The 26010-nt window shown below is 43.8% G+C and overlaps 4 protein-coding genes across 4 annotated transcripts; 1 reads left to right on the top strand and 3 right to left on the bottom strand.

Moving 5' to 3' along the window:
- Window positions 1-3735: 3735 nt before the first annotated feature.
- LOC311037103 (threonine--tRNA ligase 1, cytoplasmic-like) lies at window positions 3736-6186 on the bottom strand. The gene has a single exon (XM_084046187.1). It carries the CDS (start codon window positions 6145-6147, stop codon window positions 3976-3978), a length of 2172 nt encoding a protein of 723 aa, XP_083902313.1. The 5' UTR covers window positions 6148-6186; the 3' UTR covers window positions 3736-3975.
- Window positions 6187-6679: 493 nt separating this feature from the next.
- On the top strand, window positions 6680-7591 carry LOC311037280 (uncharacterized protein; the record flags this gene model as incomplete). Its single annotated transcript, XM_084046402.1, has 1 exon — window positions 6680-7591. The coding sequence occupies one exon, from the start codon at window positions 6680-6682 to the stop codon at window positions 7589-7591; it is 912 nt and encodes a 303-aa protein (XP_083902528.1).
- Window positions 7592-12167: 4576 nt separating this feature from the next.
- On the bottom strand, window positions 12168-14248 carry LOC311037279 (proteinase-activated receptor 2-like; the record flags this gene model as incomplete). The annotated part of the gene is made up of 3 exons (XM_084046401.1): window positions 12168-13276; window positions 13670-13672; window positions 14239-14248. The coding sequence occupies 3 exons, from the start codon at window positions 14246-14248 to the stop codon at window positions 12168-12170; spliced, it is 1122 nt and encodes a 373-aa protein (XP_083902527.1).
- Window positions 14249-19842: 5594 nt separating this feature from the next.
- LOC311037278 (proteinase-activated receptor 2-like) lies at window positions 19843-25607 on the bottom strand (the record flags this gene model as incomplete). Its single annotated transcript, XM_084046400.1, has 2 exons — window positions 19843-21092; window positions 25580-25607. The coding sequence occupies 2 exons, from the start codon at window positions 25605-25607 to the stop codon at window positions 19921-19923; spliced, it is 1200 nt and encodes a 399-aa protein (XP_083902526.1). The 3' UTR covers window positions 19843-19920.
- Between the last annotated feature and the right edge of the window lie 403 nt (window positions 25608-26010).

Here is a 26010-nt window from a genome sequence, read left to right as displayed (position 1 = left end):
TCTGGATCCGGATCCGCGAATCCAGTCCAGGTTTTCTACTTATTAAAAATGGTAAAATCAACAGGAAGTTGACACATTTATTTAAAAAAAAAACAGTACTGGGTTTGGTGATGTTCTATATTGTCTGAATCAGCTTTGTTTGCGTTCGTTTATGTGCTAAAAGAGTGACTTTGAGAGCTGTTTTACTGTACAATGTAAGTCAATGAGGAAAATATTTTGAATTATCAATTTCTAATCAATGGAGCAATTCTTTTTAGCGGTGCCAACCGCTCTATACGTGGCTTTTGACTTTTGTATGTCCGTCCGTCCGTCCGTCCGGCCGGCGGTTTCAGCACGGGATGAGCACGGCAAAGAAGCAAACAGCTATAACTTCAGTTTGCAGCATGCCACCAAGTCCAAATTTGGTATGTGGACTTAGACCACCAATAGGGACGAGCATGAATTGATGACGTTATCAAAAAGGGGTCCAGGGACCCCCAGCGCCCGTATGAGCACGGGATGAGCACGGGATTTTAAACAGCTATAACTCCAGTTTGCAGCATGCCACCAAATCCACATTTGGTATGTGGACTTAGACCACCAATAGGCACGAGCATGAATTGATGAAGTTATCAAAGAGGGGTCCAGGGACCCCCCGCGCCCGTATGAGCACGGGATGAGCACGGGATTTTAAACAGCTATAACTCCAGTTTGCAGCATGCCACCAAGTCCACATTTGGTATGTGGACTTAGACCACCAATAGGCACGAGCATGAATTGATGAAGTTATCAAAGAGGGGTCCAGGGACCCCCCGCGCCCGTATGAGCACGGGATGAGCACGGGATTTTAAACAGCTATAACTCCAGTTTGCAGCATGCCACCAAGTCCACATTTGGTATGTGGACTTAGACCACCAATAGGGCCCAGCATGAATTGCTGAAGCCCCGCCCCCTCTGTCTTCCCATTGGCTGGCCTTCAAACAGCCATAACTCAAGTTCGCAGCATGCTATGGAGTACAAATTTTGTACATGGACTAAAGCCAGCAATAGGGACTAACTGTCATTACTTAAGCCCCGCCCCCTCTGTCTGCCCATTGGCTGGGCTTTAAACAGCCATCATTCCAGTTTGCAGCATGCTCCCAAGTACAAATTTGGTAAGTGGACTCAGACCACCAATAGGGACGCATTGAAATGAGTTAAGGCCCGCCCCAAAGGCACCGCTTCCTTCACACAGGGTGTGATTTTTTATTTCTTGCCCACCTTTGGAGTTACATCATGGCAAGGTAACTACACAACCCAAACCTCTACCAAAATGGTCTTGCCCTTTAAGGCTAGTTCTCACCTAGCTTTTGTCTTAAGTCCATGACTCCAGGATAGCCGTAGAATACGACTCTCGTAGATGCATTTTATGATTCTGACATGAGTCTTATAGACCAATTACCAACATGTTTACCAACATTGAGACTGGATGCACAGGTGATTGTTTCATGCAATCAATTTTCAATCTATTGTTTGGGGACCCCCTCTTGTGTGTTGGCCAGTGCTCCGCGCCCTGACAAGACCTGACAGAATGGGTTTCATTTGCAACCAGTATGACGCTTGCAACCAGTGTGACGTCGTCTGTTAAGGGATCTATTCTACAGCTAGCTCCAGGAGGTAGGTCTGTTCTGCTGCAGAACCTGATTTAGTATAGCCTGGTAAACCCTCCCTCCTTAGTAGGCTAGTGCGCTAGTCGACTCTACTCCGTGGCATGACGAGTCGCTTGCCGACAAGATAGAGCAGCTGCAGGTCGATACTTCAAGCGACACTTACCGGCATCGTCGTACGATGGGACGGAGCACAATATGATACATTAAGGTTGATGTTAAAATCCAAACAGTAAAAAGCAGATTCCCCAGGTGGCAGTGACATACTATTTCAAGATGTTGCTGTCAGCATTAGCATCGTTTTGGCCGGAATGCTTCGTATTTTAAAAAGAGAGGTATACGCCTTCCGGTTAACGACGTCCAGAACTGCAAGGGCGCATGCACAAATAGGGCTGATTAAGTATCCATGGTAACGGTTTTGGTGATGGAACCGTTTGTGCTGACGTCACATCAAGTTGAATCAGTCAGTCAGTTACACTTTGATTTTGTCCAGAGACGTTGAAAGCCACATATACAGAGTGAATAACAGCATCAATCCACTGCCAGACCAAAACAAAACAGCAATACAATCTGAAACAGTTCAGTTTGTGTGTGTGTGTGTGTGTGTGTGTGTGTGTGTGTGTGTGTGTGTGTGTGTGTGTGTGTGTGTGTGTGTGTGTGTGTGTGTGTGTGTGTGTGTGTGTGTGAACAGGTGTGTGTTTCCACTCCAACAACAAAACAAAACAAGCTCCAAGGAGAGAGTGAAGTCAAGGGAAAAGGTGGCCACAGAGAAACCCCTGTTGAACTTCACAAAATGTCCCATAATAACAACAACAGAGCAGAACAGGACCGAGGGGGGTGCGGATGAAAAACCGGAGCCACAGGCCACAACCGCGGCGGAGTCGTCAAGCCTGGACGTAGTGAGGAAAGCTCTTCGGGATTCGACCAACGAATACGATTTCCGATTCGCCCACACCTATGATAGCGACCTGTCATCGCAGATGCAGTCGATCATCACGCCAGCCATGCCGCCGGCCCAGGTGTACGAACTCTTCAAGAGCATCGCGGACGTGATATTCTGTGACGGCGTCACCTCATGTCTAACCTAAATGTGTCGTCATGGCATCAGCCGCATACAAACCAGTCAGCTCTATATATGGGCACAAAAGGGAATGCCGATATGCCCATATATGGTCGTGTGCATATATGGGACCGACTGACCGACAAACTCAGTGCGTGCAGTGGCAAGGACTTGAAGGAGTGCTCTGCCCGCCATATCCAGTTGTCCAGAACCGCCGATCCAACCAATATGCCCATAAATGGGCATTCCAATATATGGGCATATACTGATGACATCAGGGATCTCTATATATGAGCATAAAAGGGTCAAGGACTAATGGATACAGATATCTCCATAATAATAGGTAGACAGACAGAAACAGATATCGCCATATATGGGCACAAAGGGGACACAGACAGATGGGTACAATGGGTATTCTGACAAACTCTGACAAACCCCCCAACACTGACTCAGAATTATTGGTCGGATCGGCAGTGCAACGTAAGTGTGAGGGCCGCGTAGCGACCCAAACCTCTAGTACAATACAGATACCAACAATGTGTGTGTGTATATAATTATCAGAAGTTAGTATGAGGTAGTAGTATGCACAATTTAGCCCAAACCCTACTGAGGTACAGTATTAATAAGGGATAGGACATCTTTTGTACAGCACATTGATATAATGAAATGTGGATTTGTTCATAAATGTCACACCGTCGATCCAACCGATATGGCCATATATAGACATATCGGTTGGATCGACGGTGATGTGCCCATATATGGGCATATCAGAGGCACCCAGGGGACACATGCGCATATCGGTGTTGTTCCTCATCATAATGGTTTTGGATGAATAATAAACGCTACATCTAATAATACATGGTTTCAGTTGTGTCTGACATCTGTGCATGTTGAAAATCTAATCTCCATATAAGTGCATTTGTTGTTGTTTTTTTTTTCAAGAATAGTCCTTTTAATTTTTTATCAAAATTGTAACCCTTGTTTAATTTCCTGGAGAGAGCACTGTGTGAAAATAAGCATTATTGAATCTGAACAACATATTTGATTGAATCATAGAGAAGTGTTCTGTGAAACACAGAGCAAAGTAAGACTACCAATATTTGTACATGTTACCAATGAGTACAAACGTCAAGATCAACTACAGTAAATGCTTTGATGTACACCTGACCAAGGATAATACCACAACTGATTAGCAGAAATAGAAAGCAAAATAAAAAAAAATGATGGCATTTGTTTTATAATTTCTTCTTCAGGAGAACATGATTTATGATATTGCTGGCATGGAACGTGTCAGAACTCCTCTTCAGCGTTCCGACTCCTGAAAGACTTCAGCTGTTGCAGACGCTCCATGCACTCCTTGACGCTGCGCTCGCCGTGAACTTTGTTGTCCCGTGTGCGCACGTTGACTGTGTCACTTGTCTTCTCCTTCTCTCCCACCACCAGGATGAAGTTGTACTGGGCCAGCTGTGCTTTTCGGATCTTTTTGTTAAGAGTGCAGCCAGAGTCCACATCCACATCTACCATGAACCCACTGCTGTGGAATTCCTGCCGGACCTTTTGGGCGTACTCTTCACACGTGGGTCCCACCGGCACAACCATCACTTGACGGGGTGAGAGCCATAGAGGCCATTTGCCTCCATAGTTTTCAGTCAGGATGGCGATCATCCTCTCCAATGAGCCCAGGATGGCTCTGTGGACGATCACTGGCCTCTTCTTGTCATCCCCTTCATGGCTGCTGACGTAGGTGAGATTGAAGCGGATGGGGAGCTGGAAGTCAAGCTGAATAGTGGCACACTGGTGGTAACGGCCAATGGCATCATGGATCTGAATGTCAATCTTTGGTCCATAGAAAGCTCCATCACCGCGGTTGAGAACCCACTTCTCTCCAAATTCATTCAGGCTGTTCTCCAGTTTCTTCTCTGCCTGGTCCCAGAGCTCAGGCTCGCCGAGGAACTTCTCTGGTCGCGTGGACAAGTTGAGTTTGAATGTGAATCCAAACACATTGTACACGGTCCGCAGGAAGTCCAGGCAGCCTTTGATCTCATCCTCAATCTGGTCCATGGAGCAGAAGATGTGGGCGTCGTCCTGCTGGAAGCGGCGAACGCGGGTCAGACCAGTCAGGGCTCCTGACAGCTCGTTCCTGTGCAAGACGCCAAAGTCGGCAAAGCGGATGGGCAACTCTCTCCAGGAGCGGGGCCGATGGTCAAACATCAGACAGTGACCGGGGCAGTTCATGGGCTTTAGGGCAAAAGTCTCCATCTCCGACTCAAAGGAGAACATGTTCTCGCTGTAGTGCTCCCAGTGGCCAGATGTCTGCCATAACTTGGCGTTGTAGATGTTAGGTGTGACCACCTCCTCGAAACCCCTCTTCCTGTATTCACTTCTGATGAACTCCACCAGGGTGTTATAAATGAAGGATCCATTAGGCAGGAAGAAGCAGCTCCCTGGGCTCAGATCATGGAAAAAGAACAGGTCCTGCTCCCGTCCCAGTTTGCGATGGTCTCTGTTCTTTGCCTCCTCTTGGAACTTCTCCCAGTCTTTGAGCATCTTGGTGTCAGGGAAAGAGATTCCATAGAGTCTCTGGAGGCTTTCCATGTCAGCCTTTCCCTCCCAATAGGTGGATGAATTCTTGTGGATCTTCAGGACCTTAATCTTTCCGGTGTGTCTCACATGAGGTCCTCTGCACAGGTCAATCAATGGACCACACCTGTAAACCGTAGTAGTAGGGGTGGTGACTTTCTCGTTCAGAATACGACACTTAAACTTGTTGTACTTGAACATTTCCAGGAGGGTCTCCTTCTTTATCTCCAGCCTCTCGAAGGGCTGCTTCTCCTTGATGATCTTCTTGCACAAGGTCTCCAGACCTGGAAAGTCATTGCTTGACACGCACTCATCCTCGAGGTGTATGTCATAGTAGAAACCGTTCTCGATGGGTGGACCGTAGCAGAGGCAGCCTCCGTACACCCGCTCCATGGCTTCACCCATGATATGGGCACTGGAGTGCCAGTATACTGCTTGGGCTTCCTCATCGTCAAACTTGAGTAGCTGCAGACTACAGTCATTCTCCAGTGGTCTATCCAAGTCCCATACACACTTGTTGTTCACTTTAGCAATCACTGTGTTGTCAGCAAGACCTTGGCTGATCCCGCACGCCACCTGGTACGGTGTGGTCTTCCAGGACTCGCCGTCCACCACCTTCCCATCAGGCAGGGTCACCTTGATGGGGCGAGCGTCGTTTGCAGCCCTCTCGGCCAACAGGGCGTCGTGTTCGGCTTTCAGCGTTGTGTAGAGAGACAGGCGTCCCTCAATATACTGAGGTGGTGGGGTCAGCTCTGTCCTGCCTGCAGAGTCTCCTGTGGCAACAACTTTGGCCTTCATCTTGCCTTCTTTACCACCTCCACCCTTTTTGCCTTCGTCCACCTGCATTTTGCTCATTTTATCCGCCACACAGTCTTCTGCCATTAGAAGAACAAGGCTCTCCCACTGGGTTGAGTTAACTCAGATGAAAAGTGCATTTGGTTTATGTTTTGTATGACATCAGTGCATGTTGATCTCCATGTATGTGTATTTGACATGACATCAGTGCATGTTGATCTCCATTATGTGCATTTGACATTTGGCGGTGGGATTTTACGTCATCTATTGTAATTCCTTACACAATGATGTGATAAAATGCTGTGTTACCAAAAAGGCGCCCATGTACGGAGCTCACAGGAAACGAGCAATTCCATATATGGGGTACAGCATGTGACATCACACCACGTCACAAATGATCTGTTAATAAGCTGCCCCCCGGGCTTACATAGACAGACTAAGACATGAGTTGAGCAATTGAATGTGTTCAATTGATTAATTGTTAGTTTGAAAGCTAATGCAATGACACACCTATAGGAAAGGCAGTGTACTAACGATTACTGTGAAAACTAACAGCCGATTGACTCAACCAACTCGACAAACCTAAGTTATTATTCAAATGGAAGGCCAATCTTATCGTATGTTCCATACTCAGAACTCTTCTGACCCCTTTGATGATGCACCCGAAGATTATGATGAAACCGAAGATTATGATGAAACCGAAGACCATGATGAAACCGAAGACCATGATGAAACCAAAGATTACGACTGCCTCCCAGCTGGAACAGAGGACTGGAATGATAGGCAGAGCACTGACTCACAGGCAGTGGGAGGCTCCACCACTACCGCCCTACCAGGGAACACCCCCCTCTACACCACTATCTATAACCCCATGACCCCCGTCACACCTGCCGCAACAGCCCCAGAGGGCTCTGGAATAGTGCCGCGGCTACACAACGTAGTATCTTCAGTCGATCTGGGCTGCAAGCTGGATCTGAAGTCCATCGTACTCAGAGCCAGGAATGCCGAGTACACCCCCAAGCGTTTTGGTGCCGTCATCATGAGAATACAAGAGCCCAGGACCACTGCTCTCATCTTTAGCTCCGGAAAGATGGTGTGCGCCGGATCCAAGAGTGAAGAGCAGTCCCGTTTAGCGGCAAGGAAGTTTGCCCGTCTCGTGCAAAAGATGGGATTCCCCGTCAAATTCGTCGGCTTTAAGGTTCAGAACATGGTGGCCAGCTGTGATGTGAAGTTCCCCATTGATATACAGAGACTGTTCCTCGGACACCAGCAGTTCAGCACCTATGAGCCAGAGATCTTTCCAGGGCTGATCTATAGAATGATAAAGCCCAGAATTGTCCTGCTCATCTTTGTGTCTGGAAGGCTCGTGTTGACAGGTGCCAAGGTGAGAGGAGACATTTATGAGGCGTTTGAAAACATCTACCCCATCCTAAAAAACGTCCGGAAAACAACAAAAAAACAAAAACAGAACCTGCCATCCCCAGCCCTCTGCACCAATTTCCCTCCCTTGCGCTTTGAATTTCATTTTTAATTTATATAATATATACGTTGGAGGAAGGCATGCCTAATGGCAGACATTTGCACTCTACTGAGTGCACCTTTCTATTTTATTCCCAAAATTAGAGGAACCCATTAAAGTAGAGAAGCCCCGTTTTCCTCATTTTTTAAGTGAGAAAAGACACTACAGTATTATATTCAGGACATCCATTTGCTTATGTTTAGAGGCACAATGGTATTAGCAAAGGTTCTATAAGATAAAGTACAGTACAACAATCCAACAGGTATACAATAGTGACCCCAACTATCAGTAATACTGCACCAACAATATTCACTGTTCAGCAATGTCCTTGTTTGTGCAGGTCTACTTTCTTTGCAGCTTTTTTTTTGTAGTGAAACTTGTTATTAAAATACTGTTTTAATTGGGATACTGTATGTCTATGATTTTCATGTTGCCATATCTGCTAGCCGTTTTATTAAGTTGTCAGGCACTCTGCTCCACCATGTCGCGCTTAACAAAAATTCAAAACATCACTGTAAGCCATGGCTTCTTGGCTTATTTCTTTATTAGAACAATCATGTGTTCGGTCAAATCAAATGTGTCTTGCCTGTTCATGATGTCACTTACAGCAGTTCTGCTTAAGTATGTCGGGCAACTGTCAAATTGTATATGCTCGACTCAAGTATTGTGACTGATTATATTCTATAGCTATTGTCATTGTTTACAAAAAACGTTACCTATTTTTTAATTTGTTCTAATTGTATTCAAACCCCCAAATCTACAATATGAATAACTGACCATTACAAACATGACTTGCCTGAATTATCAAAAAGAACAATTGCAAGTGCTTGAACAAACTACATGAATACTACATACTGCATGAGTGAGGAGCTTAAAACAAAGGTTATCTACAGAAAAAAACCTTACCACCCACGTGGGGCTAATCAGTGCGTGTCTTAAATAGTATCCACGTCAACTGCACCATGTGGTCAGTCCTCGTACATATAGATATGTAGGGCGGAGAGACAGTCTTGACATAATATGAACAATATTTATGCAATATTTAATACTTTCTGATGGTGTGTTCCACATTGGGGCTGGTGGCGTGTTCCACATTGGGGCTGGTGGCGTGTTCCACATTTGGGGCTGGTGGCGTGTTCCACATTTGGGGCTGGTGGCGTGTTCCACATTGGGGCTGGTAGTGTGTTCCACATTGGGGCTGGTGGCGTGTTTCACACTGGGGGTTTCCCTGTAGGCAAAACAGATTGGGAAGATACCAATGTTCCCAGCACAGTGTCCCACCAGCCATTCTGGAGGAAGAAGGATGAAAAGGATGAAAATAACAATGGAAGAGATGGAGGAATAAGGAAAAACAGAAAGAAAGGAAAGTGTGAGCGAGAGACAGAGAGAAAGGGCAAGACAGAAAGAGGGGGCAGACATAGAGACAGGGAGAGAGGGAGAGAGAACAGACAGACAGACAGACAGACAGACAGACAGACAGACAGACAGACAGACAGACAGACAGACAGACAGACCCCCTCAAGAGCAAGACAGGTTTGAGAGAACAACACGCACATAATTGAGGTAGGGGGACAAAGACTTCAATCAAACTGACAGACAAACCACTTATTATTCAACTGACAGAATATTCAGAGAATCACATTGCAAGTGATTGCAGGGCAGACTAAGACATGTAACATCAGCTCGGATCTAGCAATGAATGTATACTGTACAGAAAGAGTCCAGTTTAATACGCTGCAAAGCTGATTAGTGAAATGGAAACAGATGGGTTATTGTCAGGCAACTGCCAATGTGGGAGTGTAGAAATAGACAGGTGGAGAGACAGATCGTGATAGTAAGTAAGAAAATAAACTTTATTTGTAGAGCACCTTTCACAGACATTGATAGTCACAAAGTGCTTCACAAGCATATCAATAAAATAATCAAAAACAGAATAAAACAATCGCCATATAGCAAATCAACCAAAAAGAGTCAAAGAAAACAAACAAACTCAGAATAAGGGAGATGTCTCAACACACAGAGCTGTAATCACAAAGGGGCTATGTGAAAGCCTGTTTGAACAGGTGAGTCTTTAACAGTTTTCTTTTAAGATGGCCTCAGAGGCCATAGTTCTGAGGTCAAGGGGAGAGTATTCCATAGCCTAAGGGCAAAGCTCGGCTTAAAGATGTAGTGAAATGAAAAATAGGCTATAGACTATAGTCAAATACAAGACTGCACTAATTATGTTTAGAGCAAGAAACAAGCTATTGCCAGGTAACATACAAAAAATGTTCGGTGATAGAGAGGGGGGTTACAATTTAAGACGGGAGCTTAATCTCAAAATACATTATGTTAGTTCAACATTGAAAAGTATGTGCATTTCAGTTCATGGAGTGTGGAGGTAAAACAAAGTCCAAATGTGAATCACTTCAAGAAGGCATATACAAACATCATATTTAAGAGGTTTTTGGACTTCATCCTACTCCTTTTCGGATGGTTTTGTATTTTATTTGTCTTTTTTAAACAATGTTCGAAATAAAACTCATTCATTCATTCATTATAAATCATAGAGAAGGAAAGAGTCCTTAAACTATGTAGTTGCAATCAAATATACTATCAGTTAACAATACAAACTAACAATGACTTCATCTAACTCTCTCGCCACATTGTCTTAGACTTAGAGGCACTATAACTTTATTAAATGTTCTGAATCTGCCGGTATTTAAACTCACAATGTCCAGATTGGAAGTCAGATACTGATTACAGGCAAACCAAAAGAGAATGCTCGCACACTGTGGGCTCCAGTTGCACATTTATTATTGCACCACCTGGGTGCTGCTGTACTGTAGCACTCACGTGCAATAAAACATAAAACAATAAAACATTTTCGATGAATTGAATACACAGGACCCCAATGGAAACATGCCATAGTGCTTTCTTGGGTTTAATCCTTTTTAGCATCCGTTTGTATAGAACTATACTTTCTGTGTTTTTTTTTGCAAACTGCTAAATAAAGTATTCAATCAATCAATAAATTTGCTTAGCACCTGCCCAACTTTGGGTGTGGATTTGCATGTATTTTATATACAGTAGATACTGATTACACCCCATAATCTCAGGATCAGCACTGCCTCGTGCCTTCCTCTCACTCTTGCCAGTATAGCCGAGATGCATTTCTTGTACTACCTACTCTATATCTCACTGTCTTACCATTATGCCTGAGACAAAAATACCTATATTAAAATAACTGTTTCTGACTTCAGTTGTATATACAACTTTCTGATCTGCAGTATTGTGGAAAGAGGTCAACACTCTCAAACTTCATCTCTTTGAGAGAGCTACGTTTACATTTTGAAATCCCGCCGACATGATTTAAACACGTATAACTTCTGATGCAGTGCAGATGCACTACCATTGCACCCCAAGGTCTCACAAGGTTTAAGTTTTGATACAGAATTCAAATTCTAGTCCTAAAATTAGGAAGAGGCATCAGAAACATTGAAAACTGTATCTTAGCAATCAATAAAATCTCTAAGCATTAGTCATACAGGTCATACAGTCATACAGTCAAAGAACCTGAAATAAAAAGTGGAAAATGGGAAATGTTGTTTTATTGTTATGTTTACTGATAACATTTTTTTTTAAACAACTTTGTGTGAACCTGCTAATCTAAAGTCAATTAAATCAAAATATGTTTAACAATGTGAAATACTCAAACCCAGTCCTTCAGTCTAAGGAGAGAGAGAGAGAGAGAGAGAGAGAGAGAGAGAGAGAGAGAGAGAGAGAGGGGGGGGGGGGGGATCTTTGAAAGTGACTCAGGCACTCTTAGGCTTCAGGCAAAGTGTTAAGACTGTCAGGGCCATTGTGTGATAGTGGCATCTCTGGTTTCCAGTGGACATGCTTCAGCCCTCCCTTTGTTTCAAGGCATTAAAAAGGTCTTAAAAGTCCTTAAATGTCCCTTCGCTGTCATCTGGTTGTTTTTATGCTCTGATCTTTTCTTTTTCCAATAAAACTTAATAGGCTATAGTCTTCTAGTGAGCTTTATTCATATCATCATTCTTTGGACATTTAAACAAGGAGAACAAACAGTTCTGACGGGTCTGCCATCCAGGGAAGATGCATCTTCACAGTCTGTTCCAACAGAATAACACATAACCATAGCACAAAACAACATAACACCATAACACCAAGACAATACATGAAGTCCCCAAAATACACGAAAAACATAAACATCCTATCAGCGAGGCAGCTTGTTTGATGCCACAATGGCTGAAGGGACAAAACTCCTACTAAAAAGAACATTTTCACATTTCAAAGTTCTGTATCTTCATCCAGATGGCACGAGTTAGCTAGCAAACTGTTTCAAAAAGTCACAAAGTGACTGTAGCCTGTAGAATACAGTAGGTGTATTTCCACTGTCTGCCGCTCCACTCAAAGTTCAACATGAAGCCAATAGCAACAGAGGGGACACTACGTACACGCACGCACGCACGCACGCACGCACGCACGCACGCACGCACGCACGCACGCACACACACACACACACACACACACACACACACACACACACACACACACACACACACACACACACACACACACTGTTTGCTTAGCAGCTACTGCTGTCTGTATTCACAGGCACATAGGGTTTGTTCTTCCTACAGTATTTCTCCACAGACTCTATACTCGCCACAGTTCTCCTGCTCCTACAAAGCAGTGTGTTCTTCACATCCTTTCTGAAGTCATCTGACACAAAGTAATAAATAAAGGGGTCTAGACAACTGTTAAGGCTGGCCAAACACAGAGTGGTGATGTAGAAACCATATCCATTATTTATCTCCCCAATGCTCAGCAGATAGTAATGAATCACCAGCATTATGTTACTGGGGATGAAACACACCAGGAATGTCACCAGTACTGTCACCATCAACACCAACATTTTGTGACGGTTCTTTTCTACTGTTGTTCTGTCTACATTACGTACCGGCCTCTTCTCCAGATACCGGAACATAAGGACATAGGCCACAACGATCACTATGCAAGGAATAAGAAATACAACAGTGGCCATTAACATGAAGTAGTAATAAGGGTACTTGACAGAAGCGAAAGGGTCCTTTATGTCCCATATGGCACTGACATCATGGCAGGTGGTAATACTGAGGTCTATGACTCTAAATGTGTGATCATACTGGTATAGAGGAATGGTGGTGGTCCAGATGAAAACCCAGATGGTCACACAGACACCAATTGCAATTTTGTTGTTCCCTTTCTGCTCAGAAAAAGGGTCGACCACAAGCCAGCACCTCTGTACACTCAGACAGGCAATGAAGAGGATGGAGCAGTACATGTTCCCATAGAAGAACCCCACCAAGACTTTGCACAGCCCCTCTCCATAGATCCAGTTATTTCCATTAAAGTGGTAAGCGATCTTCAGGGGGATCCAGATGACAAAAAGCACGTCAGACAGAGCCAGGTTGGCCATGTAGATCGCTGATGGATGCTTCTCCTTGGTCCTGAACATAAACACCCACAAAGCCATGGTGTTGGCAGGCAGGCCCACAACAAACACTATGATGTAGAGGATGGGGAGGAAGATGGTGGTCAGATGACTCTTCAATATGTCAGCTGCTGCTTTATCCACACGAACTATAGCTGTTTCATTAACCAAACTGAGGTTGCGGTCCACCACAAGCTTCCCAAGGAAACCATCTGTTACATCTGTTGAGATGAAATTGAGATAGCTTAAGAACAGTAAAACTATTTTTTTTCCAAGTCATTCATTTACCGGTGCATGGTACAGAAGAGTTGTTTCAAGCATAAAAAGAATACCAGCTCTCACAGAAATCTGTGTTAGGATATTGGGTCTATGTAGATAGGTATGGGCAACATACAGGCGTTTTTCAGCACTCAGCCAAAACGCATCCGTGCTGGGGGTACTTTTTTAGCAAGCAACCCTCTTCATGTTTTTAATAACGTTACTTGATGATACATTTCATGCCTCATGCCTGGTAAGCTCTGTTAAATTAATTTTAGGTTTTATGTTCAAGTGTAGGGTTGTGAAAGAGAAATAGTCATTACTAAGATATAATGTAAAATGGGACTTTGTAATACCATCTGGAATACACAGCGTACACATATATTTATTATGTATTATTATTCATGTTATTGTTGTGGATCTTGTGGTTTAAAGCACTCATATTATATTCTTACTTAAACATATGTGTTTATTTTGAAATAGTTTCCCAAATTCCACAAACATTATGTTAAGATATATTTGTCCTACAGGTACATAAAAACTGTTCAACTACATCGAAACAACTTCCATCCTTACCTGTTGACCTCAATGCATTTGATGTAGAAATCCAGGTGAAAAATAGCACCACTGACAGTAATCGTATTGAGGCCATGATTCTTGAGGCTTGTGTGTGTCTTCTTCTCTTTTCACTAGAAAAAATGTCCTTGAGTGTTGTAAGAGTCCCACCCTGAAGTGTTGGCATCTGTTAGAGTACCTACCCCTTCTCTCCAGAGCCTGACTTACCAACAACATAGGTGGCTTTACTTATACTGTAGATGGCTTGAGCATACGTACTGTAGATGGCTTGAGCATACGTAGATGGCAGGTACAGTGTTTCGCAATGCGGTGGTTTTTGAAAGTCCATTCCTGCCTTTGCTTTACATACCACAGGCCATGCGGTGGTTTTTGAAAGACCATTCCTGTCCTTTGCTTTACATACCACAGGATGAGTGTCTGTTTCATCCTGCTTGCAGGAAGCAGCATGTGGAGGTAAGACTGTGCCCCAGGCTCTGCATGTTGTCTGTTTTTGCAATGGAATGCCAGGCGGAAGTGAATGTCACAGACATTGCCTGTCTTGTCAAGGTCTTGTATTTATTGCGACCGTAGGTCGCACTTACTACAGAAAGCTGCTCCAGGTGTCCGTCCGTCACTCCGTCACTCCGTCACACACGTCACACTTTTGCCCTGCTCATATCTCCGCACCCATTGCCCCGATCCATGCCACATTTCACACACACTCCTTACCTGCCAAACTGCACCCTCCAAGGACCCCCGGAGCTCCAGGGACCCCCAGCTGCCTCGGGGACCCCCAAGTGTAAAAAATGAGCACATGTGGACAAATTACCAAATGACCACCCCAACGGGGCTGCTCACGGGGCATTCCCGGGGACCACCCACTCCTGGTGCTCCAGAACGGATGCAAAAGTGGTGGCGCCCCCAGTGGAGGACCCCCTGCCACTGCAGCTCACATAAAATGCCGTAACTCGGGGGCTTGCCCCCCACAAACAATCCCTCCTTTCCCCTATAAACACACTCTCTCTCCCACACCACACACACACACACCAACAGCTCTATCCATTGCCCACACAACTAGGAACCAATCGCCGTTACAGCCCTCTTCTGTATACATGTGACCTACGGTCGCTTATCTCCCGATTAGGGAGTCTTACTGGTATGTTATGTTCCTTTTAAGTGTTCATGTCTTCCCCAGCTGTTTCTCATGTCATGTGTAAGCAGTCCTCATGTAACCTCGGTCCCAGCCTCACTCATCTGCGAAGAGAAGAGCCTGGTCACGACCTAAAGCAGCGAGTGTCTAGGAAGTCCTGAGTGGACAGGATTTCCGTTTCCCCCGGAAACAATATTTTTTGACCAATCACAACACTCGTTTCATTCACGGAGAATGTTAACAGATTTGTAAAGCATCAACGTCACTGTTAGTTTATGGCTGTCTCTAAACATGTAGCCCAACCTGTACGGCAGCTGGGATCTGCTCTTCTGTGTTGGTCCTTCCCAGCCCGGGGCCCCGGCAACACAAAGGTTAAGGTGCCTTAACTTGTGAGAATGGATATTAATATGTTTTTGAGACATGTGGGGGGGTGGGGGGGGGGGTGCTTTTGGGAGGCTTGAGAGAAGAACACAGGGAGAGAGAGGACGCATGAGCCTAGCCTTGCTAGGCTATAGCTCTGATCTACTCTGACCCTTTTAAAATGTCCTCTGCCAAAGAAGAAATTGTTCACCTGCTTCATTGAGAGCATCACAATTCATTTCACACAGCTTGTTGAAGATGTAGTTTCAGAACTGTTTCAGCACCTCGGACAGTGACCTTGTGGTGATTGCCTCATTAGAGGGATTCAGCACACCCACGTTTAGTTAAGCAGACCAAGACACCTTCATGAGTTCATGAGTCATAGTTAAAAGTGTTTATTGTTAGTTTGTGATGACCTACAGCCACGGTTTATTTATGAACTGCCATGTTATGACAGGTCCTCCTAAGTGTTTCATCATGCTGTGTTTTTTGAATGACCCTTTTCGTCATTGCTTTACATACCATAGGATGAGTAACAGGTGACAGGGGAAGGTTAAACACTTAAACCCTATATACTTGAGCTCAATATTGTTTTGTGTCTTAACCACATTTTCAATTGTGAATGGGACACTATAATTACATATTGTATAGTACATATACAGTAAATCAAGTCATTTTCTGTTTTGCTGAAAGATATTTCACTTTCAAACATGTTTGGGGTCATTTTATCTACTCTAGCTTTTGTGAGGACCACAGACAGTTTTTAAGTTGCTTGATTCAGTATTTAGATATTTGATATTATTTTTTATCAGACACACCCCCTTCCTTTACAAATCCATTGCAACTTCAATCTCCATCTTCTTAACCATGTTAGATTCATTGAAAACACACGTCCTTGGTTCTGGTGATTGACGTTGTCCTTCTAATATGTGAGGGGACTGTGTTACTTTTTTTCGTTTATTTTATTATTATTATTTTTTTCCCCAAAAGATGCTTGAATCAAAATTATATTGAATGAGGGCAGAACAACTGATTTTCTCATTGTAGATTTAACATGTACTGTAGAGGCAATTAGTACTGTACTTATAAAATGATATAATGAAATTGAATAGCTCAGATGGTGATGAGCTACTGCAATATACAATTAGTCTATAACCTTATACTGCATGTAGGTTCCCAACACACAGACCCATAATAATATATCTCCTACTCTAGCTTCATATCCATGTTTTTATCTCTTGATAACATAAAGGTGGAATTGTGACATACTCATGGTGGGCTGGAACTGAAGGCAAGATACCTTATAGCCTATCCTAGTGCACTGGTTCTCAATGTCGGAGCTTTTAGATTCTTGACACATTTTTTAAACAGAATGTGCAGTAACTGATCTCTGTTTTTGTTAAAGAAAAAATAAAACGTTAAAATAGCTATACAGTCTGATAGCAATCATTGCTAGAGTGAAAATGCATGTTCAGGTCAGGATACCAATGTTAATCCAACCAGGAAAGCGAACTCATGCAGGATACAGGATAAACAAGACAAATTAGAAGTGATGACACAAAGTGAGCAGACAAAATTGGAAGTGCTCAAAAATGTAAGTGGGCAGGGCACTTTGGGCATCAGGGGCAATCAGGCCCCCTCAGCGTCCCCCTCTGTACTTGCCTGTTGCTGACAGCAGCATGAAACCATAACAAAGCCTTTCTTTTCTTCTGGCCATTCTTTACTCCATAGCAATTGGATCTGCATTAGTGTTGACTTTGCCAGGCCGAAGTTGTGCCCGAGACTATGTTTACGCCCCTGTCAACTAAGTGTGTGTACTTTCGTCTGTCCGTCAACAATTTTTGGATATTACTCCTACAGATTTTGTCCAAACATCACGCAAATCGGTTCGGTACACATTATCTTTATAGTCATTTGATCAAGACGGCTCTGTCAGTTTTTTCATATTCCATCCTGATTGGCTAAGATTGGCATCTAAAGTTTGCAGGAGTGGCTCGTTTTGAACAAAATGCCTCACATCATAAACACAGCGTTCAATTGCCATGAAAGTTCACACAAGCCTGTTTTAGCACTTTTATTATGTTCACCATCCACAATAAAATACAACAAACAAAAAACAACATACAATACATTTGCACCAAAACATCCACAAACTGTACATATCAATCCCCACCTAAAGTCCATCTATAATACACATATGCTTTAGACGATAATGAATATTATATACATATATATACTTGCTGTATGTTAATTAAATGGCAAATGGTGCATTTATATAGCGCTTTTATCCAAAGCGCTTTACATTGATTGTGCCATTCACCCATTTACACACCGATGGTGGAGGAAACCATGCAAGGCACCAACCTGCTCATTGGGAGCAATTAGGGGGTCAGCGTCTTGCTCAAGGACACTTCAACACTAACTCTGGGGGAGCGCCCCAGCCCGGGATGGAACTGGGAACCTTGCGGTTTCCAGTTCACTCTACCCGGCCACTCTACCCCTGAGCCACTGCCTCCCCCATCGATATTTCTATATGTGTCATATAGATAATATCCTCCTAATATATCACTACTGTATACTACTCATACTATCATTTATACACAATCCCTGCGTCCTAGTGACACCAAGTGTCAAAAAATGTATAAAGCCAATACAATCAACACACCCCTTCTTCCACTTTATAACAGCTAAGAATGTATTTTTATACATCCTCTTAAACTGTACAATATTTGTGCTTTGTTTGAGTTCCATATCCAGACCATTCCATAAATTTACCCCACAGATTGTGATAAACTGACTTTTCATAGTGGTGTGTACAAAATGTTAAAAAGGAGTGTAGAGCCAACATAAGTGACAATTTAAGGACTTTTAAGACCTTTTTAATACCTACAAAAAAATAAAAGACCATTACTGCATCAAAAGTAATCAACAAACTATACTATAAAAACTGGTTAAACATTGGCCAAATATTGTGAAAATAACTGATCTACAAGCTCACGTTGGGAGGCGTTGTTCGTGTTGTGCATTTTCACAATATTTATCTGTGGAACCAAGTCAAATTAAATGTATCACATCAAATCACACCACACACATACACAGATTATAGGGCAGGTATAAAGAAACCTTGACCATTTTGGCCTACAAATATATAAACTTGGGTCAGTTCAATGAATGGAGGAGTTTGATTTCACCGTCCCAGAGTAAAACTTATTTGGTACTAAACCCAATATACTTAATATCTGATAATAATATCTAATAGTCTGATCCTGATAGCATTATTGCGAATGCATGCGCGGTTGCCAACTACAGACGAACACCAAAACAGTCACCCCGGGACAAATCCGGCTGTATTCGGTATTCCTAAACGTAACCTCATTAAACTATGCCTAAACCTAACCTTATTCCTAAACGTAACCTCAGTAAAACTAATATGGCTAACCCTAAACTTATTTCTAACCTTATCGGATAAGGTTAGAAAATGAAAATGGGGGAGAGCATGTTTTGGGGAGAGCATGTTTTGGGGCGAGGTGGGCCGGTTATATTATATTGACGGCACCGCGGCTTGTGAGAGATGATGAGATCCTCTCGGCCGTCACTCCGTAGAGTAATTAAATACCACAAACAACACGGTTGTATGTTGACACGAACACACTTGAGCGATTTAGAAGCACCTTATAAGAACACTTATGTTGTTTTAACGTTAGTAGCCTACATGGGTTTTATTGTTGGACATGCGTTCATGGCAGATTATAATATGGGCATTTGACAGCCCCTCTTCTTCCTGGTACGGTGGACTGGCTCTGAATATTTTAACAAGTTTCATTTGTTGTAGTACTGACTGAGTGCACTGCCAAAGCATACTCCCTGTGCCCTTTTTATACAGTACTGCCAGGTACATATTTGCATTTCTATGGGTGATGGTCGCTGACTACCTTCACTGAATGGACTCAGGCGTGGCTGTGTGTCCCTGAGACGGACGATGGCCGTATGCCCGTATCTATTGACGGACGATAGCGCTATTGTTCCCGGGGTGTTGGGTTCACACCTTTGCACGGCCTCGCAGTACACCTAGCATTACGTCGCGGCACAATAATGGTCCGCCTGCCGAGGTTGGGAAACACTGCGTATAGAGGACCTAGGCGGCCGCCTAGGGCGCCATCTAGAGGGGGGCACCGATATAGGGCAAAAAAATTCTAATACACGTTTGCAAGTCGCATCATTGTGTGCATGGGTGAATTAACCTTGTGAGAATTTGGCTAGATCCGGGCCTGAGAGCCAAGGTAAGTTAAGCCGGTACTGTGCAGTGGAAATATGATCGTTTCTCTTTTGCAGAAGTTATCTATTGCTGTACCTCGTTTCATCCCACGTTCTCAGAAAATGTAGCGTGACCAATCACACTATCTATTGTTATGAAGAGTCCTATTTATTCTTCCCCACTGTCACAAGGTGAACATAAGTATTGGTGGGTCAGGATAGAAAGTACAGGCAGTGCACAGTCGACAGTATGCCATATCGTACACCAGTGTCTTCCCAGAGTCCTCCTCACTCTCCTCTACTGCTGTCTGTATCCCCAGGCACATAGGAGTTGTTATTCCTACAGTATTTCTCCACATACTCTATTCTCTCCACAGTCCTTCTGCTCCTACAACGCAGTGTGTTCTTCACATGTTTTCTGAAGTCATCTGACACAAAGTAATAAATACAGGGGTCTAGACAACTGTTAAGGCTGGCCAAACACAGAGTGATGCTATAGTTGCCATATCCAGTATTAGTCTCCCCATTGCGCAGCAGAGAGTAATGAATCACCAGCATTATGTTACTGGGGATGAAACACACCGCGAATGCTACTGTCGCAATTATCACCAAAGCTCTGTGACGGTTCTTTTCTGCTGTTCTGTTTACGTTACGTACTGTCTTCTTCTCCAGGTGCCATAACATAACGACATAGGCCACAACAATCAATATGACAATGAAAAACACAACTGTGGCGGTTATCGTGAAGTAGTAATAAGGGTACTTGACAGAAGCGAAAGGGTTGTTTATGTCCCATATGGCACTGACATCATGGCAGGTGGTAATATTGAGGTCTATGACCCTAACTGTATGATCATACTGGTATAGAGGAATGATAGTGGTCCAGATGAAAACCCAGATGGACACACAGACACCAATTGCCATTTTGTTGTTCTGCTCAGAAAAAGGGTAGACCACAACCCAGCACCTCTGTACACTGAGACAGGCAATGAAGAGGATGGAGCAGTACATGTTCCCATAGAAGAACACCACCAAGACTTTGCACAGCCTCTCTCCATAGATCCAGTCATTTCCATTAAAGTGGTAAGCGATCTTTAGGGGGATCCAGATGACAAAAAGCACGTCAGACAGAGCCAGGTTGGCCATGTAGATCGCTGATGGACGCTTCTCCTTGGTCCTGAACAGAAACACCCACAAAGCCATGAGGTTGGCAAACAGGCTCACAACAAACATTATGCTGTAGAGCACAGGGAGGAATTTGGTGGTCCAATAGCTCTTCAGTATGTAGGCTGTTGCAATAGCTGTTTTATTATCCACAGGTAGGTTCACACTATTGTTCTTCCCAACCCCAGCGTAACCTTTGTAGACTGGCATTGGTCCGTCATCTGTTGCTTTATCCACACTAACTATGCGCTGTTCCTGGTGGTCCGCATGATCAATGGAACCATGACCTTTGTTTCCTTTAAGAAAGCAGACATACACAAAAGTTAGTTTTACGATAGTAGATATTTTACTGGTGGTCTTGTATGTTATTGTCTGCAAAAAGAAAAGAAAAATAACTTGAAAAAGTGCTCCGCCAGGTCAGGTAGTTTATTGTGGGCCAGCAATGTTACGAATTCGCCAATCAGGATGGAATATGAAAAATTGGACGGAACCGCCTTGATCACTTGACTGTAGAGATAATATGTACTGATTTGCATGATGTTTGGACAAAATGTGTAGGAGTATTAAAAAAATCACACCCTGTGTGAAGGAAGCGGTGCCTTTGGGGCGGGGCGTAACTCATTTCAGTTCGTCCCTATTGGTGGTCTGAGTCCACTTACCAAATTTGTACTTGGTAGCATGCTGCAAACTGGAATAATGGCTGTTTAAAGCCCAGCCAATGGGCAGACAGAGGGGGCGGGGCTTAAGTAATTACAGTTTGTCCCTATTGGTGGTTTTAGTCCATGCACAAAATTTGTACTCCGTAGCATGCTGCGAACGTGAGTTATGGCTGTGTAAAGGCCAGCCAATGGGAAGACAGAGGGGGCGGGGCTTCAGCAATTCATGCTGGTCCCTATTGGTGGTCTAAGTCCACATACCAAATGTGGACTTGGTGGCATGCTGCAAACTGGAGTTATAGCTGTTTTAAATCCCGTGCCCTAAACGGGCGGACGGACATTACATACGCGGGGGGTCCCTGGACCCCGCTTTGATAACTTCAGCAATTCATGCTCGTCCCTATTGGTGGTGTAAGTCCACATACCAAATGTGGACTTGGTGGCATGCTGCAAACTGGAGTTATAGCTGTTTTAAATCCTGTGCCCTAAACGGGCGGACGGACAGAACATACGCGGGGGGTCCCTGGACCCCGCTGTGATAACTTCAGAAATTCATGCTGGTCCCTATTGGTGGTGTAAGTCCACATACCAAATTAGGACTTGGTGGCAGGCTTCAACCTGGAGTTATAGCTGTTTTAAATCCCGTGCCCTAAACGGGCGGACGGACAGAACATCCGCGGGGGGTCCCTGGACCCCGCTGTGATAACTTCAGCAATTCATGCTCGTCCCTATTGGTGGTCTAAGTCCACATACCATATTTGGACTTGGTGGCATGCTGCAAACTGGAGTTATAGCTGTTTTAAATCCTGTGCCCTAAACGGGCGGACGGACAGAACATACGCGGGGGGTCCCTGGACCCCGCTGTGATAACTTCAGAAATTCATGCTGGTCCCTATTGGTGGTGTAAGTCCACATACCAAATTAGGACTTGGTGGCAGGCTTCAACCTGGAGTTATAGCTGTTTTAAATCCCGTGCCCTAAACGGGCGGACGGACAGAACATCCGCGGGGGGTCCCTGGACCCCGCTGTGATAACTTCAGCAATTCATGCTCGTCCCTATTGGTGGTCTAAGTCCACATACCATATTTGGACTTGGTGGCATGCTGCAAACTGGAGTTATAGCTGTGTAAAATCCCGTGCTCATCATCCCGTGCTGATACGGACGGACGGACATACGGACAAAGTCAAGCTTAGAGCGGTTGGCACCGCTAAAAAAAGAAGTTTAGCAAAATTCGGCCTCCTGGTGGCTCTGTAGTAGGGCAATGTTAAACGGGTGGCATTTGTTCCTCAACATAGTGCGAATGTGCGTGCAAAGTTTCACTGCAATCGGACGCTGTGTTCATGATTTGCAGCATTTTGTTCAAAACAGGCCACTCCTGCAAACTTTAGACAATCTTAGCCAATCAGGATGGAATATGAAACATCTAACAGATCCGTCTTGATCACATGAGAGATCATGTGTACCGATTTGTGTGACAAAGTTTTACACAGATCGGTGCAGTTATATGTAAAAACACGAATCAGCCTGTTACAGCGCCACCATGAGGCTGATTTTAACATTTTCAGGTGGCATTTCTTCCTTGGCCTAGTGGGAATGTGCGTGCAAAATTTCACGGAAATTACACGCTCTGTTCATGATTTGAGGCATTTTGTTCAAAACGGAGCACTCCTGCAAACTTTGGAAGCCAATTTAAGCCAATCAGGATGGAACATGAAAAATCTGAAAGACAGTTGCGTTTAATGACTATAGAGATACTGTGTACCGATTTGCGGGATTTTTGGAAAAAATCTGTACTGTCCAAAAAATAGTTTTGCACAAATCGGACTACTGGTGGTGCTATAAAAGGAAACAATAATATGCTACACAGCATGGTAACCCCAGCTTGACTTGAACAGAGAGAATATTGTTTTCACCTCCTTTCCTTTCTCTTCTCGTCCTGTCTCTTCTACTCCTCCCCTTTGTTGTGTGTGTTCGTGTCCCATCGGTGCAATTGTAATTAACACTGTCACTGTACGCCGTACAGTGTTAATTACAATTGCAGACAGTACAGTGTACGGACTCACGCTCCAGTAAGGCCTGCCACTAACTCCACATCCCCTCACTTGCATTTCAAATCGTATTCTTTGATCTGCAGGTGATATAACTATACTAGGTATTTAAACATACTTGGGTGGATTACGGATACATTTGAATTAAATCTTGATCAGGGACTTGCGCTGTGCACTATGTTGCACTGTTGAGGATTTCTCTGTGTCTGTCGGTCTGTCAAACATCTGGTGCGCTCCGAGTTCGCTCCTACTGTATCTTTTTACAAACCCGCTCCCCGCTATGTTAACAATCGTTCCGCTACAGCTCCGCTCGTGTGACAAAGTTTTACACAGATCGGTGCAGTTATATGTAAAAACACGAATCAGCCTGTTACAGCGCCACCATGAGGCTGATTTTAACATTTTCAGGTGGCATTTCTTCCTTGGCCTAGTGGGAATGTGCGTGCAAAATTTCACGGAAATTACACGCTCTGTTCATGATTTGAGGCATTTTGTTCAAAACGGAGCACTCCTGCAAACTTTGGAAGCCAATTTAAGCCAATCAGGATGGAACATGAAAAATCTGAAAGACAGTTGCGTTTAATGACTATAGAGATACTGTGTACCGATTTGCGGGATTTTTGGAAAAAATCTGTACTGTCCAAAAAATAGTTTTGCACAAATCGGACTACTGGTGGTGCTATAAAAGGAAACAATAATATGCTACACAGCATGGTAACCCCAGCTTGACTTGAACAGAGAGAATATTGTTTTCACCTCCTTTCCTTTCTCTTCTCGTCCTGTCTCTTCTACTCCTCCCCTTTGTTGTGTGTGTTCGTGTCCCATCGGTGCAATTGTAATTAACACTGTCACTGTACGCCGTACAGTGTTAATTACAATTGCAGACAGTACAGTGTACGGACTCACGCTCCAGTAAGGCCTGCCACTAACTCCACATCCCCTCACTTGCATTTCAAATCGTATTCTTTGATCTGCAGGTGATATAACTATACTAGGTATTTAAACATACTTGGGTGGATTACGGATACATTTGAATTAAATCTTGATCAGGGACTTGCGCTGTGCACTATGTTGCACTGTTGAGGATTTCTCTGTGTCTGTCGGTCTGTCAAACATCTGGTGCGCTCCGAGTTCGCTCCTACTGTATCTTTTTACAAACCCGCTCCCCGCTATGTTAACAATCGTTCCGCTACAGCTCCGCTCCACTCACATGCTCTGGTGCTGTGCTGGTACAAGCTATGCTTGATTTGATAGGCAATTAAATGTCACTGTCAAATATTTTGTCCCAGTCCAGCCTTGCTGAATGAAACACAGTCAGCCCCTGACAACACTGGCCACCATTTCTTTTAGATGTATTTCTTTTTGCTTTTACATTTAATTTCATATGTACATTTCCTTTACAAATGAAGGGCTAAATACATACTTGTTGCTGTCCGGCAGAAACCAGATAACTACATTTTTCCGCTTGTGCATTTCCCCCCCCCATAAATCAGTGCTATTGAACACCCTCTACGTCTGTGTGTTGATTGCTTCGGACAAAACCAGCTAACTCCATTGGATCCTCAAACTTTCTGCTAAACCAGCTAACTCCACCAAAGGGGGGTGGAGTTAGCTGGTTTTGCTGACTCCAGGCTCCACCCCCTTTTGACCTCAAATCTCATTGTGAGCTTGGAGGTCCATTTACAGTAACTGTTTTTATCAATGATGAACAAAACCTTCTAACTCCTTACAGTACATTTAAGGTCCAATATTTCCACACATCTTCCTATATTAAAATTGGCTCATGTCACCATGATCAGGGAGACTGGGGACAAAAGTAACAGGGGGCAAAAGTAACACAGTCAATAATTCTAATTAGAAATAAGCTAGGGGGGTGAGACTCCCCAGTTTGTCACAGTCTCTGTCTGTGTCTTTGTGTCTGTCCTTGTGTGTGTGTGTGTGTGTGTGTGTGTGTGTGTGTGTGTGTGTGTGTGTGTGTGTGTGTGTGTGTGTGTGTGTGTGTGTGTGTGTGTGTGTGTGTGTGTGTGTCTTTATGAGTGGGCGTCTGTTTTGGGCGTAGGCTTGGCTCCAGCTCCCACCTTGGCACACCTGTTCCTTCATCTCCATCACCTCCAGTCTATAAAGCCATGGTCTTCTCTCCACGTGATGGCAGATCGTTTCACAAACTTCCGGTGTGTGGTAACGCTTTTTGCCAGCTAACTCAGTCCTAGTTATTTCCTAGTTATTTTCCTTGTTATTTTCCAGTTAGTGTTCTTGAACCTTGTTCCGGGTTTATTTTCCATGTTATTTTCCAGTTAGTGTTCTTGAACCTTTTTCCGGGTTTATTTTCCATGTTATTTTCCAGTTAGTGTTCTTGAACCTTGTTCCGGGTTTATTTTCCATGTTATTTTCCAGTTAGTGTTCTTGAACCTTGTTCCGGGTTTATTTTCCATGTTATTTTCCAGTTAGTGTTCTTGAACCTTTTTCCGGGTTTATTTTCCATGTTATTTTCCAGTTAGTGTTCTTGAAC

The sequence above is a fragment of the Gymnoscopelus microlampas genome (assembly GCF_963454915.1).
Source record: "Gymnoscopelus microlampas genome assembly, chromosome: 21".
Classification (NCBI taxonomy): Eukaryota; Metazoa; Chordata; class Actinopteri; order Myctophiformes; family Myctophidae; genus Gymnoscopelus; species Gymnoscopelus microlampas.
This window is presented reverse-complemented; position numbering and strand designations above follow the sequence as displayed.